General features: G+C 42.7%; 1 protein-coding gene across 1 annotated transcript in view; it reads left to right on the forward strand.

Moving 5' to 3' along the window:
• Window positions 1-18,191, forward strand: part of ATP13A2 (ATPase cation transporting 13A2) — a 44,321-nt gene that overhangs the window by 10,617 nt on the left and 15,513 nt on the right. The window contains exons 2-15 of the mRNA XM_031962759.1: window positions 8,607-8,673; window positions 8,893-9,060; window positions 9,634-9,692; window positions 9,945-10,071; window positions 10,216-10,295; window positions 10,807-10,884; window positions 11,200-11,269; window positions 13,229-13,363; window positions 13,453-13,519; window positions 13,853-13,984; window positions 14,797-14,952; window positions 15,175-15,285; window positions 15,381-15,427; window positions 16,046-16,234. Coding sequence (XP_031818619.1) covers window positions 8,607-8,673; window positions 8,893-9,060; window positions 9,634-9,692; window positions 9,945-10,071; window positions 10,216-10,295; window positions 10,807-10,884; window positions 11,200-11,269; window positions 13,229-13,363; window positions 13,453-13,519; window positions 13,853-13,984; window positions 14,797-14,952; window positions 15,175-15,285; window positions 15,381-15,427; window positions 16,046-16,234 — 1,486 coding nt within the window. The remainder of the gene's footprint in view (window positions 1-8,606; window positions 8,674-8,892; window positions 9,061-9,633; window positions 9,693-9,944; window positions 10,072-10,215; window positions 10,296-10,806; window positions 10,885-11,199; window positions 11,270-13,228; window positions 13,364-13,452; window positions 13,520-13,852; window positions 13,985-14,796; window positions 14,953-15,174; window positions 15,286-15,380; window positions 15,428-16,045; window positions 16,235-18,191) is intronic.

Genomic DNA, 18,191 nt, shown 5'->3' on the forward strand with positions numbered 1-18,191 from the left:
TTTGTACAGCAAAATAACGTTTTGGTCATGTATACTTATTGTGTATCTAATTTATATTTTAATATATTTAACATCTACTGGTCATCCTGCCATCTAGGGGAGGGGGTGGGGGGGTAAGAGGTGAAAAATTGGAACAAGAGGTTTGGCAATTGTTAATGCTGTAAAGTTACCCATGTATATATATCCTGTAAATTAAAGGCTATTAAAGAAAAAAAAAAAAAAAGAAAAAAATATATATATATATATATTAGCCAGGGCTACTAATTAATAGTTGAGAAGGGAATGATGTGGATATGGTTTACCTAGATATGAGTACTTTTAAAAAATTAATAGTGTTTTATTTTTCTAAATAACTGCAAAGATAAATTTTCAACATTTGTCACTTTTGCAAAAACGTCTGTACCAACTTTTTTTCCTTCTTCCCTCCCCCTCCAAGACAACGAGCAATCTGATATTACACATGTGCAATTCTTCTAAACATATTTCTACATTCATCATGCGGCGCAAGAAAAATCAGATCAAAAGAGAAAAAAAAAAACAGCAAACAAACAACAAAAGGTGAAAATACTATGCTTAAATCCACATTCAGTCTCCATAGTTCTCTCTCTGGATGCAGCTGGCTCTCTCCATCACAAGTCTATTGGAATTATGAATACATTTTTATAAACTGAGTGTTTCATATTGTTCTTGTGAAGAGGATGGAGAGATGTGGATTAGATGGCAATGCAATTAGATGGGTTTGGAAACTGTTGGGTGATTGGATTCAAAAGAAGTCATTACCAGTCCAATGTCAGTGTGGCAGGAGGTGGTGTGGAGTGCTCCAGGAACTTGTGCTTGGCCCTGAGCTGCTTAGCATTTTTTTTTTAAATCAGCAACTTGAATAAAGGCAAAAAAAGTAGACTCATCAAATTCAAAGGTTACACAGAGCTGGGAGGAACCAATGTATATATATATATATATAATGGACTAGAGAGAATTTGGCTGAATTTATTCAAGGAAAAAAAATAGAGGTCAAAATAAAGTCCTCATTACAAATAAAGTCAACCAAAGGGAAGGCACAAGTAAGACAGTCATCATTTGGGTGTTTTAGTAGACTGATTCAGTATGCTGAGGCATGGCTTCTAGAAACTGGTCTCTATTCTCCTCAGATCTCATCTGTGATTCTGTGTTTGGTTCTGGGTGCTGCTGTTTATGAAGGCAGCCAAAATGGAGAAGAGAATTGAGTTCATGTCCTTTGAGAAGCAGTGGAGATGAGAAGTTTTGGGGAGATAATGTGGCTGGGTCAGGTATTTAAAAGGGCTGCCACATGGAAAAGGAAGATTTTTTCTTTTTGGTTCTAGGGCTAAGGTCTGGGAGTAATGGCTAGAAGGCACAAAGAGATAGATTGAGACTGAATGTCAGAAAAATCTTCCTGATAATGAGAGCTGTCCCAAAATAGAATGACATTTCCTTTTTTTAAAATTTTAAATAATTTATTTTTTCCAAATACATGTAAAGATAGTTTTCAACATTCATTTTTGTAAGAATTTGTTTTCCAAATTTTTCTCCCTCCCTCCTTTATCTCCTACTTCCCTAAGATGCAAGCAACTTGATGGAGGTTAAGTACGTGCAGTTCTTTTAAACATATGTCCCCACATTTGTCATGTTGTTTAAGAAAAATCGGACAAAATGGGGGGAAACCATGAGAAAGAAAAAAGAAGGTAAACAAAATAAGGTGAAAATATTATGGTTTGATCCACATAGAATGGCATTTCTCAAGAGGTGGTAAGCTCTCCTTTCTTAGATGTCATAGAGATGATCCCTTGCTGGATATGTTAAGTTGGGGGTTCTTTGCATGGTGTGGATGAGGGCCCTGCCAAGTTTCGGTCTGTGATGGCACGGAGGGAGACTGTTGATTCTTCCCACAAACACTGAAGGGGGTTGGGGGGAGGTTTCTTAGGCAGTCATGGTTGCCATCTTCTGCCTCTCCTGGGTGACGTGCCCATCTCCCTGGTTCCCCTGGCACTGTGTGAAAAGGGGCCCTGTTGCCTGGCTCAGTGGGAGAGTGTCCCTTCAGCTTGGCTGGCATTCTCCGAATCCTGAGTCTTGGGGGGAAGGGCACCTGAGTGCATCTTTAGAGCCCAGAGAAACCCAGCTGGATCTTTTGCTATTCACAGGGTTGCTTAGGGCTTGGATTGGTTGTAGCTTGATAGTCTGGGAATTGGATTTGAGGGAGAACCTCAGTTAATCAATCAACAACCATTTATCTTATCAACCTGACTAAGAATCCTGCCTCAGATACTAACTATGTCACATAACTAGTAAATGTCTGAGGCCCTCCCAAACACCCTCATTTGCCTACTTTGTAATGGATTATATTCTATATAATTTACTATGTTATATTTATTATATCCTTTTTATATTTATCTATATCTATCTTTCCATCCATCCATCTATGTTATAAATGTCCTTGTCTCCCCATAGGAATATAATCTCCTGGGGAGTAGACAGTTTCTTTCTTTTTATATCTATAACTCACAAGTCTCTAGCACAGAGCTTTGTGACATTGTTCTTATTAGTTATGTGACATAGTTAATATCTGAGGCAGGATTCCTAGTCAGAACTCCGAATTCAGCCTCATCAGACCAATGCTTGACCAGATTTAAGACCAAAGTCAATACCTAGATGATCTTCTCCAGCAGGGAACCTCATTCCTAGGTAATTTAACTGTCTAGTGCCAGGCCAAGGTGATTCATCTTTCAGAATCCAGTGAAAATTCCACCCCTTTCATAAAGTCTTCTTTCCCCAAAAGGGAGAACAAGTGGCTCTAAACTTTGCCTTCAGATACCTGATGAGAGGCCTGTCACGTGGAAGGGAAGGAGAAAGGAAGCATTTGTTAATAAGCACCTACTATGAGTTAGATTGAGGGCTTTATTTAAAATACTATCTCTTTTGTTTCTCAAATTCTCTCTCTCTTTTTTTTAATAGCCTTTTATTTACAGGATATATACATGAGTAACTCTTTACAGCATTAACAATTGCCAAACCTCTTGTTCCAATTTTTCACCTCTTACCCCCCCCACCCCCCCCCCTAGATGGCAGGATGACCAGTAGATGTTAAATATATTAAAATATAAATTAGATACACAATAAGTATACATGACCAAACTGTTATTTTGCTGTAGAAAAAGAATCAGACTCTGAAATATTGTACAATGTTTCTCAAATTCTCAATGCTGAATATGGGGTGCAGTTGACAGATGATGAAACCGAGATAAACATGTAAAGATAGTTTTTAACATTCATTTTTGTAAGACTTTGTGTCCCAAATTTGTCTCCCTCCCTCCCTCCCTGCCTTCTTTCTCCCTTCCCTAAGACACAAAAAATCTGATATGTTTCCATATTTGTCATGTTGTGCAAGAAAAATCGGACAAAAGGAAAAAAATCGTAAAAAAAGGTCCCACAGCTTATAAGTGTCCGAGGCCCTCTCAAACTACCCTTATTTAGCTACTTTGTAATGGTTTATATTTATTGTATACATGCTTATGTCTCTCCATGGGAATGTAACCTCTAAGGGAATAGATTGTTTCTTTTTTTCTTTTTGTAGCTCTTTGTAACTCAGTCTCTAGCACATAGTAGGTACTTAAGATAAATGGTTGTTGATTAACTGAGGTTCTCCATAAGATCTAATCCCCAGAAACCTCATTGGACTCCATTATTTCAGACCCTTTGTACTTCCCAATCTATGATCCTATGCCCTCAGATTGGTCCCCGCTCAGGGGCAAATTTGGGGAGCCTGAAGCATTAATCTGTTCTGTGGCCCTTGGCTGGAGGCTGGGAGGGTGGTGGAGGACTCCAGAAGCCAGTTTGCTCAGCATCAAAGCCTGCATCTTTGTGTCATCTGAACTTTGTGTCCCTCCCTCACGCCCAAGCTTTGGTTGCCAGCCTGCCAGGCTGGGCTTTGTTTGGAGAAGGGGAGGGACTGCCCTTTCTCTTCCTCCTTGTCCTTTTTTATCTTGGCAACCTGCGATGACAGGGAGATGAGAGGAGACGCTGCTGCCCGGGGTGGTGAATGAAATGGAAGTAGGACAATGAGCAGTGTCCATGATCTGTTTAATACTTGGAAGAACCTTTAAATGTCATCCTTTCCGGATGTTCTTAATCTGGGATCCAAAGGCTAGATTTCAGGGTATTGGTGAATTTGGATAAGAAAAAAAAAAAGGATGGGCTGTGAGGGAGCAGCAATTTCTCATGTCCTTCAATTGCAAGGTCAAATGAGCTAGAGCTAGTATTTGTAACGTGCTTGGTACATAATAGGCACTTTAAAAATGTTTGTTCTCCCTTTCCTTATGAATGTAGGCAATAAGATGTTACTCCAACAGAGTCCCTAGAGTTCTCAATTCAGTCCTCATATTTTGGAGTAGGAAAGTAGGGAGAGAATCAAGCTGATCATCTCTCTGGAAGTGCTCATGATTGCACATCAGAAGTTACTTCTAGGGCCAGAAAGTTAGGGAAGGTTTTGTCCTGGTGTTCTTGTCTCTCTCTCCCCCATCATTAAAATCAGTTTTAGAGAGCCCTAGAATTATCTACCCAACACCTCTATTGAAGAAACTGCATCCCCAGAGAGGTCAGTGAATTTGGCCCAGGGTCCTACTACATACTGCACACTGTGCAATGATCTCATTTAATAAAATCATAATAACAATAGCAGTTAACATTTATATAATGCTCACTATGTGGCAGGCACTATGGTAAGTGCTTCAAATTATCTCCTTTGAGCTTCATGACAACTTTGCTATTATTATGTTTATTTTACTGATTTTACTATTTTTATTATATATTTTACTATATATATTTACTATTTTGCTGAGGCAAATGAGGCAGGAAGGGTTAAGGATTTTGCCCAGGATCACACACAGTGATTAAGTGTCGAGATTGTATGTGAACTCGACTCTTCCCGACTCCAGGCCCAGAGCTCTATCGACTGCATCACCGAGCAAAAACAGGAAGGTCAGTTTGACTGGACGATAAAGTGTGTGTAAGGGAGTGATATAAAATAAGGCAGGAAAAGTAGGCCTGAGTCAATTTGTAAAAGGAATTAAATGTCAAATCATGAGATTGACATTTGATCATAAAGAGAGGTAGCAAGGGACCAAAGTAGGAGAGGTTTAGTGTTAGACTCAGTCTGGAAAACCTGAATTCAAATCCTCATCCACTTAGTAGCCGTGTGACTTTGGGTAATTCACTTATTTCAGCCTCAGTCTCCTCATTTGTAAAAATGAGTATAGTATTAGCACCTATCTCCCAAGATATTGTGAGGATTGAATGAGATAATATATATCAAGTGCTTCGCAGATCTTAAAGTACTACATAAATACTATTATTAATAGGGAGGCATTGTCGTTATTGAGAAAAAAATAAACATGTATATAGTCTGTCCTATTAACCAGGCACTCTGCTTTAATTTAAGATGATTGTCTCATCTTTACAAATCTTGGCTCATTATTGAAGAAAAATCTTATAGCTGAAGCAATACTTTAAGAAATGACTTTGATAACAGAATATTATTTTTCTCTAAGAACTGGTAAGCAGGCTGATTTGAGAAAAGACTGGAAAGACTTAAGTGAATTGATGAAGAGTGAAGTGAGCAGAACCAAGAGAATATTGTATACATTTAGAGCATGATTATGTGATGATCAATTGTGATGAGCTTGGCTCTTTTGAATAATGAAGTGATTCAAGGCAATTCCAAAAGATTTGGGATAGAAAATGCTATCCACATCCAGAGAGAGAACTATGGAGGCTGAATGTGGATTGAAGCATAGTATTTTCACCTGTTTGGTTGTTTTTTTTTTTCTTTTGGTCTGATTTTTTTCTTTTTGGCTGAGGCAATTGGGGTTAAGTGACTTGCCCAGGGTCACACAGCCAGGAAGTGTTAAATGTCTTGAGACTAGATTTGAACTCAAGTCCTCTTGACTTCAGGGCTAGTGCTCTATCCACTGCACCACTTAGCTGCCCCGGTCTGATTTTTCTTGCACAACATGACACGTCTGGAAATATGTTTAAAAGGGTTGCACATATTTAACCTATATCATATTGCTTGCTATCTTGGAGGGGAGGGAGGTAAGAGAGGGAGGAAGAAAAATTTAGAATGTAGAGTTTTACAAAAATTAATGCTGAAAATTATCTTTCTAATTGTATAAATATGTATGCCTATATTTGATTTACACATATTTTTACCATGTTTTAACATATTGGATTACTTGCCATCTAGGGGAGTGGGTGCGGGGAACAAGGGTTTGCAAGGGTCAGTGTTGAAAAATTATCCTTGTACATAATTTGAAAATAAAAAGCTCCCCCTCAAAAAAAATTATTTTTACATGTATTTTAGGGGGGGAAATAAAAGAAAATTACTTTGGATATTTTGGGGAGGCTGAATTGGAGAGGCAAAAGGCTGGAAGGTACCCCAGGTACCCAGCCCATAGTATCCAGGTAATGAAAATGTGATGGCATCCTCCATAGAAATAGGAGCATCTGGGAGGAATAAAAGAAATGGAGAAAGGATTTGGAAGGGATGTGTCTGTAACCAGTCAAGCATTTTTACACCTTAAGGGATGATTATGGGTGAGTGGAAAACTCAGGGCCAAGGAAGACTCTTGTACAGGACTTAATTTCTTGGGTATTTGCCTCCAAGCTGGTTGTCGGTCCTAGGGTTGGATCCTATGGATCATTCTCACATGACTTTCCTGTGACTGATAGCACAATTCTCAAAGCCATCAAGTTTTGCACATTGAAGAAGTGAGACAGTCACACTTCTAATCTAAGAACAAGGTTTATTAACATTGCACAGTGCATTGGGGAAGGAACACTAGCCCACCAAGAAAACAAATGGAAGCTAGATGTGTCTGCTGGATCACTTCCCAGGCTTGCTCTTGTTCAGGCAAATAAAGGCTCTGCACGTAACTTATCCTTGAGGAAATCAGTCAAGGCCATGACTACAGGCCATCTTGAGAAGAGGCAACTGGACCCTCTGGGCTTTCATGCCAAGGAAGACAGGGAAGCGATGGCCATTTACAACTGTACCAGCCCAGGATGTGCAGACTCTCATCATCCTTGACTTTTAAACCTGGGGGCAGGTAGATTTCCTTTGGTGATCGTGGCTATCTTTATGAATCCATTTCTGTTCATTTTTGCCTTCCTGATGGGTCTGACCCAGTCTAACCAGTCTGCATCTATGGCTGAGGTAGTCAGTATCTGGTCCCAGAACTGGGATGTCTCTGCTTCTTGGGTCCATCTCCTCTAGACAAGGGAGAAGCAGTGTATTATTACGGATAACCCTGGACTGGGAGGCAAAAGAAACAGGATTTCAGTCCTCTCTCAGCTATTTGCTAGCTGGGTTATCTTGAGCAAATTGCCTTTCTCTGGACCTCAATTTCCCCATCTGTCAAAGGAGAAAATTTTCTTTTAAGCTCTGATCTTCTGGGTCTTTAGAGCCTGGACATTTTATGCCCAGTTTTCTCAGTTTTAAAGTTCTCTCTGAGATCCATCATTCTATGCTCCAAAGGCCCTCCCACCTTATCTTTTGGAGAGGAAAGGGAAGTCCATATAGAATTGTGGAGGAGGTCAAGCAGCCTGGAGAGTCCTGGGTGCCATACCTGGTGGCTGAAGCCTAGGTTTGCCCTGAAAGAACCATGAAAGTCTCTGGCTCCTGGAGTCAGTGATTTTGGAGGGGAAGAAGGGATTCCTAAGAATGTGAAGAGAGAGCCTAGGGGAAGCACCTCCCTCCCCACCTTCATAGACCTGACTTGAAAACATACTATAGTATGGAAACATACAATTATATCCTGAAAAAAAAGACTTGAAGGGGCAAAGGAAGTCTTGGCTTAGGAAGGCTAGGCCCATGAGTTGGAGATATGGAGTGAGAAGAGGTGTTCTGGGGTAGAGGGGGAACATCCCAGAGTAGTTCAAGGGCTGTGCTTTGAGAGACAAGTTGATACCCTAAAAAGCCTTCCCATCCCTTACCTTACTCACCCCTCCCCCCCAAAAATAAAATGTCTGCAGGTGAGACCTGGGTATCGTGGGATAGTAAGAGCAATAGATTTAAAGTCAGAAAATCTGGGTTCTATCCTAGCTGTGATCTCAGGCAAATTTGATTTTTTTTTTTTGATCTAAAGTTTCCTTTTTTATAAAATGAAAGGGCTGGATTAAGTGTTTTCAGCTTTAAATTGAGGAAGAAGTTAAATTCCTGGAATCCAGCAACTTGGAGGGGGCTTTTTCTTAAGAAATAAGGGAGAGGAGCAGTAGGTGGTACAGTGGATAGAACCCTGGTCCTGGAATCGGGATAACCTGAATTCAAATCTGGTGTCAGATACTGTGTTGACCCTGTACAAGTTACTTAACCCTGATTGCCTTTCAAAAACAAGTGGAGGGAAGAAAAAAAAGAGAGAAGCATCCTTCCCCTGCCTCTACTCACCTTCACACTCATAGTGTGAAGAGAAACACGCCCCCCCCTTCTGTGTGGGAAGCAGCCTTGCTGAGGTTTAGTGGGAAGGCAAGGGTGCCAGAGGGAAGACTGGGGCTTGGGGAAATGATCAGAGTGATGGATGGGCTCTCCTCCCTATCCACAGACAGCGGCTGGACAGTCTCCTGCCCCACTATGGAACTTTACCACGGAATCCAGCCAAGACCTGTGTGGTAAGTGTTGGAGGGTTGGAGGGATGGGGGCCTTGGTCTAGGAGGACGCTCCTTGGCTCCCACCTGCCTCACGGGTTCATTCGGGAAGGGCCCTGAACCAGAACTCTCCACCCTGACTCAGTCATAGCCCTTCACTCCAGCTCAGACTCCCCCCCCCCCAAGGGGTCAGGAACCAAGAAGTGGTCTGGGGGCTTCCTTTACCAACTCCCTCTCCCCCAGGAAGTGATCGGCTACCAGGAAAGCCTGTGGCGCACCGGCCTGTGTCATGTGGGGGCCCTGCTGACCGCTGGCATCTTGCTGTTGATCTTCCACTGGAAGCCCCAACTCAAGGTCAAGGCCAGGTGCACCCCTTGCCCCTTAAAGCTGGCTGAGTGGCTGATCATCAAGGTAAGGCTTCTTCTGCTTTACTGGGAGTTGGTGGGAGAACTTGAGATTGGCCTGGGACCATGTTGGCTTGAATCTCTCTTCATTGTATGTGTGTGACCCTTGGGCAAAGTAACAGCCATTCTCTGGCCTCAGTTTCCTTGTCTGTAAAATGAAAGGAGTTGGACTAAATCATTCTCTAAGAGGCTAAGTTTCTAGCACTCACACTTCAAGAATTAACTTTATTCAACAGTGGGCAAGTGTCCCTTAACTAACTAATAATAATTCAATATAATAATCACACGGGTCTGGCATTTTAAGCTTTGGAAAGAGAGCCCTTTGTAAAACAAAGTCCCAACCCCTTTGCAGATAGGATGAGTGGTATTGTCATTATTAATGTCATTATGTCCTTATTAATAAGTTATGCCCCCGTGGAAGAATTAGGTGACTAGGAACTAGGGGTGGGGAACATGTCTGTATGTGTGTGGGGGGCAGGGGGGAGGGGAATATGGTGCTGGGGAGAGGACATCCTTGGCGTTGGGAGGAAGGGAGAGTCAGGATATCCCAGCCCTCAACACTGAGGATTTTGTCTTCCAGGATCAGTTTGGGCAGCTTTTCACCACCCGGGTGCAAACTGAGCTTGTCAGTGAGGGCAGGTGAGGAAAATGAGCATCCCTTTTCCCTTCTCTTAGGAAATCTCATCAATGAATCCCTCCTTTCCCTCCCCCCTCCCCCAGCCTTCTTTCTCTCCCCCAAATATGGGGCCATCTTGGACGATTTGGGAATGAGCTATTATATTCATCCACTTTCTAAAAGCCCCAGCCCCCTTCTGCTCAGCCTCCCCATTGGTTCCCCACCCCGTCCCCCTCCTAAGGGAAAGAGGTGCCAGGACTTTGTACCCCTTGCAGCCTGAGCCATCCCCAGGAAGGCCGATGGGATTGGAAGCTGGAGGAAGATGGAAGGAATCATGTGGCAGTGGGGGTCTCGCAGGAAGAAGTCTGGAGAGACACTATCCAACTCTGCAGGAAAGAGGAGGTAATTGGTAGTTTCTCTCCTGTTCTTGTTCTCCCCACTTATCTCCTGCTACCTCCTTTGCCCAGGACCTGGTTCCTGGAATACCCCTCCCCAGTCTTGTTCTTCTCGGGTCTGCACTGTAGCTTTTATCCCTCTCTCTTCCAGCAAAACATCCTGAGATACTATGTGTTCGAAGGGGTCCGATACATATGGTTTGAGGCTCAGCAGGCCTTCCGCCGTGTCAGGTGAGCCTGAGTGGTATTGTCACTATTAATGTCATTATATCCTTATTAATAAGTTATGCCCCTGTGGAAGAATCGGGTAACTAGGAACTAGGCGTGGGGAACATGGCTGTGGTGCTGGGGAGGGGACACCCTGAGCTGATGAAAGATTAAAGGCCCCTTCTAGGAAGGACCCAAGGGGAGTCAGCCCTGGGGTAGCACAGCTGGTACAGAGGGGCCTGGAGTGTTGTAGGAAAGGGTTGGAGAGAAAAGACCTGAGTTTTAATTTTGGTTTCCTAGTTATATGACCTTGGCCAGGTCTCTTAATTCCACTGGGCTTCGGTTTTCTCATCTGAAAAGTGGGCATATCAAAATTAACCATCACTTACCTCAAAGATGAGGAAAGTACTTGGTGAACCTTGAATTGTTGCAGAAAAAAAAGAGCTGCTGTTGTACCTGCAGACAGAAGATATGGATTAGTGATGGCCTTCAGGGTCTGAGCCTTGATTTTCCCTTCCTTCTACTTTCCCCTCAGTGTGCTAGATGAGACCAACACCTGTGAAGACCTTCATCATTACAGCACTGGACTCAGCCTCCAGGACCAAAGTATAAAGTAGGCTTCCCCACTCCCCCCGTGCTGAACTTTGCTTTCTGTCTTGGTAAAGTAAAGGGACCTTGTGCCACTGAGAGAGTAGCATGATATATGATGGAAAAGACACTGGATTGGGAGTCTGAGAACCTTAATCCTGACTTTACAGCTTACTACTCTAATGTTGGGAAGTGGATTCCCTCATCTGGGAAGTGAGGGGGAAGTAGATGGTCACTGAGGACCCTTGGCTCTGAGTCTATAATCCATGGTGGTCATCAGTAGCACCAAACAGAGTGAGGATGGTCACTTCCTCTTTGACTTTCTCCTTCTCTCCTACAGAAAAAAGATATATGGCCTTAATCTGATTGATGTGCCCATCAAATCATATGCCCGGCTTCTGGTGGATGAGGTAAGAGCCAGACCTGTCAGGGAGACACAGTAGGATCCTTGGGAAGAAGGATATGGATCAGGAGACCTTATTCCAGCTCTGATCTTAAGTAGCTGAGGAATGTTGGGAGAGGAGTTTGTCTTCCCTAAGCCGCAGACCTTATATTGTAACATGAGGTTGGTAGTAAGCTGGGATCATAGTAAGACAAATGAATAAGGGAAAGCAGTGACCCATAAAGGTCTAGGAAGTCAGGGTCTAGACTTTGACCTCATTTCCTTTTCTGAGAACTCAGTTTCCCCTTCTAATATAAGGAAGTTGGACTGGATACCAATCTGAAAGACCAATTGTAGCTCCCTTTCCTATGGTTCTATTCACACTGAATTGAATTCCAGTTAATTTTTAAAAATGTTTTTTAAATTTAAAGTTAAAAATGTTTTTCAGTTAGTATTACTTTAGATTTTTAAAACATGCATGGATAATTTTCAACATCTACCCTGCATCTACCTTATGTTCCAAATTTTTTCCCTCCCTTCCTCTCACTCCCTCCCCTAGATAGCAAGTAATTGAATATATATATTAAACATGTGCAATACTTCTATACATATTTCCACAATTATCATGCTTGTGTGGTTCTTTTAAACATATTTTCATATTTGGCATGTGCAAGAAAAATCGGACCAAAATAAAAAAAAAAAAAACAAGAAAAAGAAAAAACAAACAAACCAAAAGGTAGAAATAACTATCCTTGGATCCACATTCAGTCTCCATAGTTCTCTCTTTGGGTATGGATGACTCTCTATCCCAAGTCTATTGGAATTGCCTTGAATCACCTCATTGTTTGAAAAGAGCCAGGTCCATCAGTTGATCATCACATAATCTTGTTGCTGCTGCATACACTGTGTTCTTGGTTCTGCTCACTTCATTCAGCATCCAGTTCATGTAAATATTCTCAGGCTTTTCTGAAATCATCCTCCTGATCGTTTCTTAAAGAACAATAATATTCCATAAAATTCATATACCATGACTTATTCAGTCATTCTCCAATTGAGGAGCATCCATTCAGCTTCCAATTATGCCACTACAAAGAGACCTTCCTGCCACAAACATTTTTAACATGTGGGTCCTTTTCCCTTTTTTATGATTTCTTTGGGATAGAAACCCTCTCCAGAACAGTTGGATTCGTTCACAATTCCACCAACAATGCATTAATGTCCCACTTTCTCCACATCCCCTCCAACATTTATCATCTTTTCCTGCTGGCTCAGTCTTTAAGACTCAAATGCCTCTTCTTTTGGGAAACCTTCCTTGATTGCTCTGGTTGGTTACACACTTCCCCTTAGACTCACTATAATGCTATTATTATTTTTAAAATTTTAATAGCTTTTTATTTACAAGTTATATGCATGGGTAATTTTACAGCATTGACAATTGCCAAACCTTTTGTTCCAATTTTCCCCTCCTTTCCCCACCCCCTCCCCCAGATGGCAGGATGACCAATACATGTTAAATATATTAGAGGATAAATTAAATACAAAATATGTATACATGTCCAAACCATTAATTTGCTGTAGAAAAGAATCGGACTCCGAAATATTGTACAGTTAGCCTGTGAAGTAAATCAAAAATGCAGGTGATCACCCTATTATTTCTAATAATAATAATAATAATAATAAAACCCTAATCTTATAATATTGTGAACTCCTTCTCTCTCCATCTCCATCTTATCCCCTGCTATACCGTGAGCTCTCTCCAGGGAAGAGGCCATAATTTCTTGTTTAATCTTTTGCATTTGCCTCAACTCCTAGCCTCGTGTTTAATAAATGCTTTTTGAATGAATATTTAAAGGGCTTTTTACTGACGGATCAACTGATGTAATTAAGATTTCTGGAGCTCCTGGAGTCCCATTGCTGCCCCCTGGTGGTCCAAAGTAGAATTGGCAACATGTTCTAACCCCCGTCCCCTACCTCTCTTCCCAACCAGGTGCTGAATCCGTTCTACCTGTTCCAGGCTTTCAGCATCGCCCTGTGGCTATGGGACACTTACTACTACTATGCCGGCTGCATCTTCACCATCTCCATTGTCTCCATCATTCTAGCCCTCTATGAGACCAGAAAGGTGGGTACCCAGCTGAGCTGGGCCGGGAGGGAGAGGAAGGTGGGTGCCGAAGGCTTTCTGACCTTGATGCTCGCCCTTCTCTCCTTCAGCAAAGCCGGAGCCTGCAAAATATGGTGAAGATGACCATGAGCGTGAATGTGCGCCGAGCCGGGGGAGGTGAGATAGCAGAGAGGGGCCCCCAGGAAACCCTGACCCCTGGGGCCTAAGTCAGCTCAGGGAGTTTTCAGTAAATGCTGGAAACATGCTGAGCGCTGTCCGAGGTACTGGAGGTACAAAGATAACCCCAGCCTGGCCTTCATGGTGCTTGTGCTCTATGGGGTGGGAGGGAGCCAGCCAGGGAACTTGCCATGTCTCCCTCTGTCCCCCTGCTGCATCTCCCAGGGCTCTGAAAGTAGGGAATGAGATTTGTTGGCGGGATGTCCAAACGGCGGGAGTGGGAAAACAGGGCAGAGTGGGAAGGGAAGCAAGCTAAAGTGCCCATCCTTGTAGAAAATATGCTGGTTAATTCCACGGAGCTGGTTCCTGGAGACTGCCTGGTACTCCCTGCCGGGGGGATGCTGATGCCCTGTGATGCTGCCCTCCTGTCCGGAGAGTGCATGGTCAATGAGAGCATGCTGACAGGTGAGGGGGCCCCGACCTCCAGCCAGCAGAGCTGGGAAACCCACAGTCTCTTGAGGACTTCTTCCTTGCCAACTCTCGGGGGAACTAGAAGAATGTCAGGAGACAAACTAGAGGATGTCAGAGCTGGGAGGGCCCTTAGAACCGGGGATGTCAGAGCTGGGAGGGCCCTTAGGACCCGGGATGTCAGAGCTGGGAGAGCCCTTAGAACTCAGGATGGCAGAGCTCAGAGGGCCTTTAGGACATGGGATGGCAGAGTGGGAGGGCCCTTAGAAATCATCTAGTTCAAGTCCCTCATTTTATGAAAGAGGAAACATGGATAGGCAAGTAACTTAGTGACATAGGTTAAGTAAGTGGAAGACGTGGGGCTTGGACCCATTGCTTAGTCAAGTGCTTCTTGGTGGAATCAAAGGAATATACTGGAGGGAAGGATGGAATGTGGGCTATTTTCCGTCTTTGTCTCTCTGTCTTCTTCTCTCTCTCCTCTCCCTCTTTCTCTCCCTCTTACTTTCCTCTTCTCTTTTCTTTTTCTCTTTGTCTCTATCTCTGTCTTTCTCTGTCTCTGTCTGAATGTCTGTTTCTCTGCCTCTTTCTGTTTCCCTCTCTCTGTCTGAATCTCTGTCTTTGTCTCTGTCTCTCTATTTCTGTCTGAATCTCTGTTTTTCTGTATCTCTCTCTCCGTTTTTCTCTGTCTCTGTCTCTGTGTCTCTCTGCTTCTCCCTGTTTCTGTCTCTCTGTCTCTGTCTGCCCTGCTTCTTCCTTTCTTTCTTCTCCTTCCCTTCACACACACAGTGATCATATGAATCTCCCCACAGGGGAGAGCGTTCCAGTGATGAAGACCTCCCTCCCCAATGGCCCCTTTCTCTACTCCCCTGAGGAGCACCGCCGACATACGCTCTTCTGTGGAACACAAGTCTTGCAAGCCAAGGCCTACATGGAATCTGATGTTTTGGCCGTGGTGACCCGGACAGGTATGGTGGTGGGGAGGAGCTGAGGGAGGGTTCCCTCTGTCCACAATAGGGACAGTTGTCTGGGCAACTGTGTACGAGCAGAAGGGCTTAGGGAGGGCTGACTCGTCCCTCCTGCCTTGCTCCCCACACCGTGGCTTTCCCCTTCAGTAAGGTTGGGGTTGGGAGGCCCAGGGTATTTGGGCAGGACCAGAGTCAAGGTCCCTGACTCTCATCCCTGTCCAGGATTTTGTACTGCCAAAGGGGATCTGGTTAGCTCCATCCTCCACCCCAAACCCATCAGCTTCAAATTCTACAGGGATGCGCTGAAATTCGTCTTCATTCTCTCTATCCTGGGTAAGTGGCCAGCCTCTGAGTCTCTTTCTTTAGCCCTGTGCCTCCTCAGCTCGATCTCATGCCTCTCTTTGGTCTCTCTCTCTCCCTTCCCCTAGCTTTCGTGGGCACCATCTATAGCATCGTGATCTTAATCCACAACAAGGTGAGTTATTTCTGGGGAGGGGGACGGGACTGGGATAGGATACACTTGAGTATTTTGGCTTCCAGTTGCCTCAGAAGGTCCAGATCGGTCCAAGGGCACCATTTTTTGCCTCCTGTGCTTTTCCATCCTTGCTCCTCCGGAGGTGCCTTTTGTTATGAGGCAGTCTACCCTTCATGAAAGTTGATTCATAGTATTCTATGTATCCCCTTCCTGGACCCATTCTCAGCCCACAGCCTCTATGTCATGTTCTCCTTTGCTCTAAGAAGCTCCAGCCATTTTCCCCATGGGGAGAGTGCTTTGGGGCCCTTATGGGCATGGGGACATCTTCCTACTGTCCTGGTAAGCACAGAACCCCAAGGACAGAAAGACTACTGAAGCCGGAGTCACGGCCTGGTCTGCTGCTTCCTGGCTGTGTGACCTCCGACAACTAATTTCTCTTCTTGGTTTCCTCATTTTTAAAGTAAGGAGATTAGATTAGTTGATATCTAAGACCCTTTCTAGATCCCATATTATGAAGAATTCAGGACTTTGAGATCTGAACCCAGAAGGAAGGAAAGGCAAGGAGATAGGGTCCCCAGTGCCAGACGCTGACATCTCAGTCACCTGCCAATTCTCCAGGTAGCAGTAACGGAGATTGTGAAACGGTCCCTAGACTTGGTGACTGTGGTGGTACCTCCAGCACTCCCAGCCGCCATGACGGTTGCCATCATCTCCGCCCAGAATCGTCTCAAGAAACAAAAAATCTTCTGTATTAGCCCACCTCGCATCAACTTGGGAGCCAAGCTGCGGCTGATCTGTTTTGACAAGGTAGGAGCTGGAACCCAGGTTTTGGGAGGGCAAGGAGGGCAGGTGAATAGGGCTAAGCGAATGTAATCTAGAAAACATTCATTAGGCACCTGCTATGTGCACAGCACTGGTTAGGGAAGGCATCTGTAGTATTTAACTCTGCTTGTGAAAGACCTGAGGATGATGGTAAAAAGAATGGATTTTGGTCATCAGAGAAAAAGCATCAGAGAAGTAGCAATTGTAGTTAGCTTTAATAATAATTATAATTATAATAATGTTATCTACTACCACTACTACCACTACTACAGATTTAGATAAGGTGCTATTTGCCTTTGTTGCTCATCACGGGCTATGATTGGTTATGACAAAGACATTTATGGGTTGTACTCTATCTCAATGCTTTCCCATCTTTGACATTCTAGGTTCTAATAATTGTACCAGCTCTACATTCTAGGTTCTCAGGGCTCTTCCAACCTTCAAATTCTAGATTCTAAGGTTCTTCCCAGCTTTGACATCCTTAAGTATCTCTGACATTCTATGTTCTGAGATAACTTTCAGTCCTCAAATTATAGATTCTTTTTTTTAAATAATAGTCTTTTATTTCAAAATATATGCAAAGATAAGTTTTCATCATTCACACTTGCAAAACCTTGTGTCCCTAGTTTTTTTTTCCCTGTTTCCCCCATTCCATTGCCAGAAAGCAAATACTCTAATATATGTTAAACATGTGCAATTCTTTTTTAAAATTTTATTATTATTGTTATTATTATAGCTTTTTATTTACAAGATATGTGCATGGGTAATTTTTCAGCATTGACCCTTACAAAACTTTCTGCTCCAATTTTTCCCCTCCTTCCCCCTCCCCCCTCCCCCAGATGGCAGATAGTCCCATACATGTTAGATATGTTAAAGGATATATTAAATGCAATATATATATATACATGTTTATACAGTTATCTTGCTGATGTGCAATTCTTTTCTATATATTTCCATATATATCATGCTGCACAAGAAAAATCAGATCAAAAAGAGAAAAATGAGAAAAAAGCAAGCAAAAAACAACAAAAGTGAAACTATTATATTGTGATCCACATTCAGTCCCCATAGCCCTCATCCTGGATGTAGATGGCTCTCTCCATCACAAGTCTATTGGAATTAGCCTGAATCACCTCATTGTTGAAAAGAGCCAAGTCCATCACAGTTGATCATCATATAATCTTATTGCCATGTACAATGTTCTCTTGGTTCTACTCACTTCACTCAGCATTAGTCCATGTAAGTCTCTCCAGTCCTTTCTGAAATCATCCTGCTGATCATTTCTTAAAGAACAATAATATTCCATAATCTTAATGTACCATAACTTATTCAGTGATTCTCCACTGACGAATGTTGACTGAGTTTCCAGTTTCTTGCCACTACAAAAAGGGCTGGCACAATGGAGATCTTTTACCCTTTTTAATGATCTCTTTGGGATACAGACTCAGTAGAGACACTGCTAGATTAAAGCGTATGCACTGTTTGATAGTCTTTTGAGCATAGTTTCAAATTGCTCTCCAGAATTAGATCAGTTTACAACTCCACCAACAATGTATCAGTGTCCCAGTTTTCTCACATCCCTTCCAACATTCATCGTTATCTTTTCCTGTCATCTTAGCTAATCTGAGAGGTGTGTGGTGGTACGTCAGAACTATCTCAATTTGCATTTCTCTGATCAGTAGTGACTTAGAACATTTTTTTTTCATGTGACTAGAAATGGTTTTAATTTCTTCATCTGAAAATTGTCTGTTCATATCTTTTGATCATTTATCAATTGGAGAATGACTTGTATCCTTATAAATTTGAGTCAGTTCTCTGTTTTAGAAATGAGGCCTATAAATGTAAAAAATTTTTCTCATTTTTCTGCTTCTCTTCTAATTTTGTCTGCATTGGTTTTGCATGTACAAAACTTTTTAAATTTAATATAATTTAAATTCTAGAT

This window comes from Sarcophilus harrisii, chromosome 3, assembly GCF_902635505.1.
Source record: "Sarcophilus harrisii chromosome 3, mSarHar1.11, whole genome shotgun sequence".
NCBI classification, from domain to species: Eukaryota; Metazoa; Chordata; class Mammalia; order Dasyuromorphia; family Dasyuridae; genus Sarcophilus; species Sarcophilus harrisii.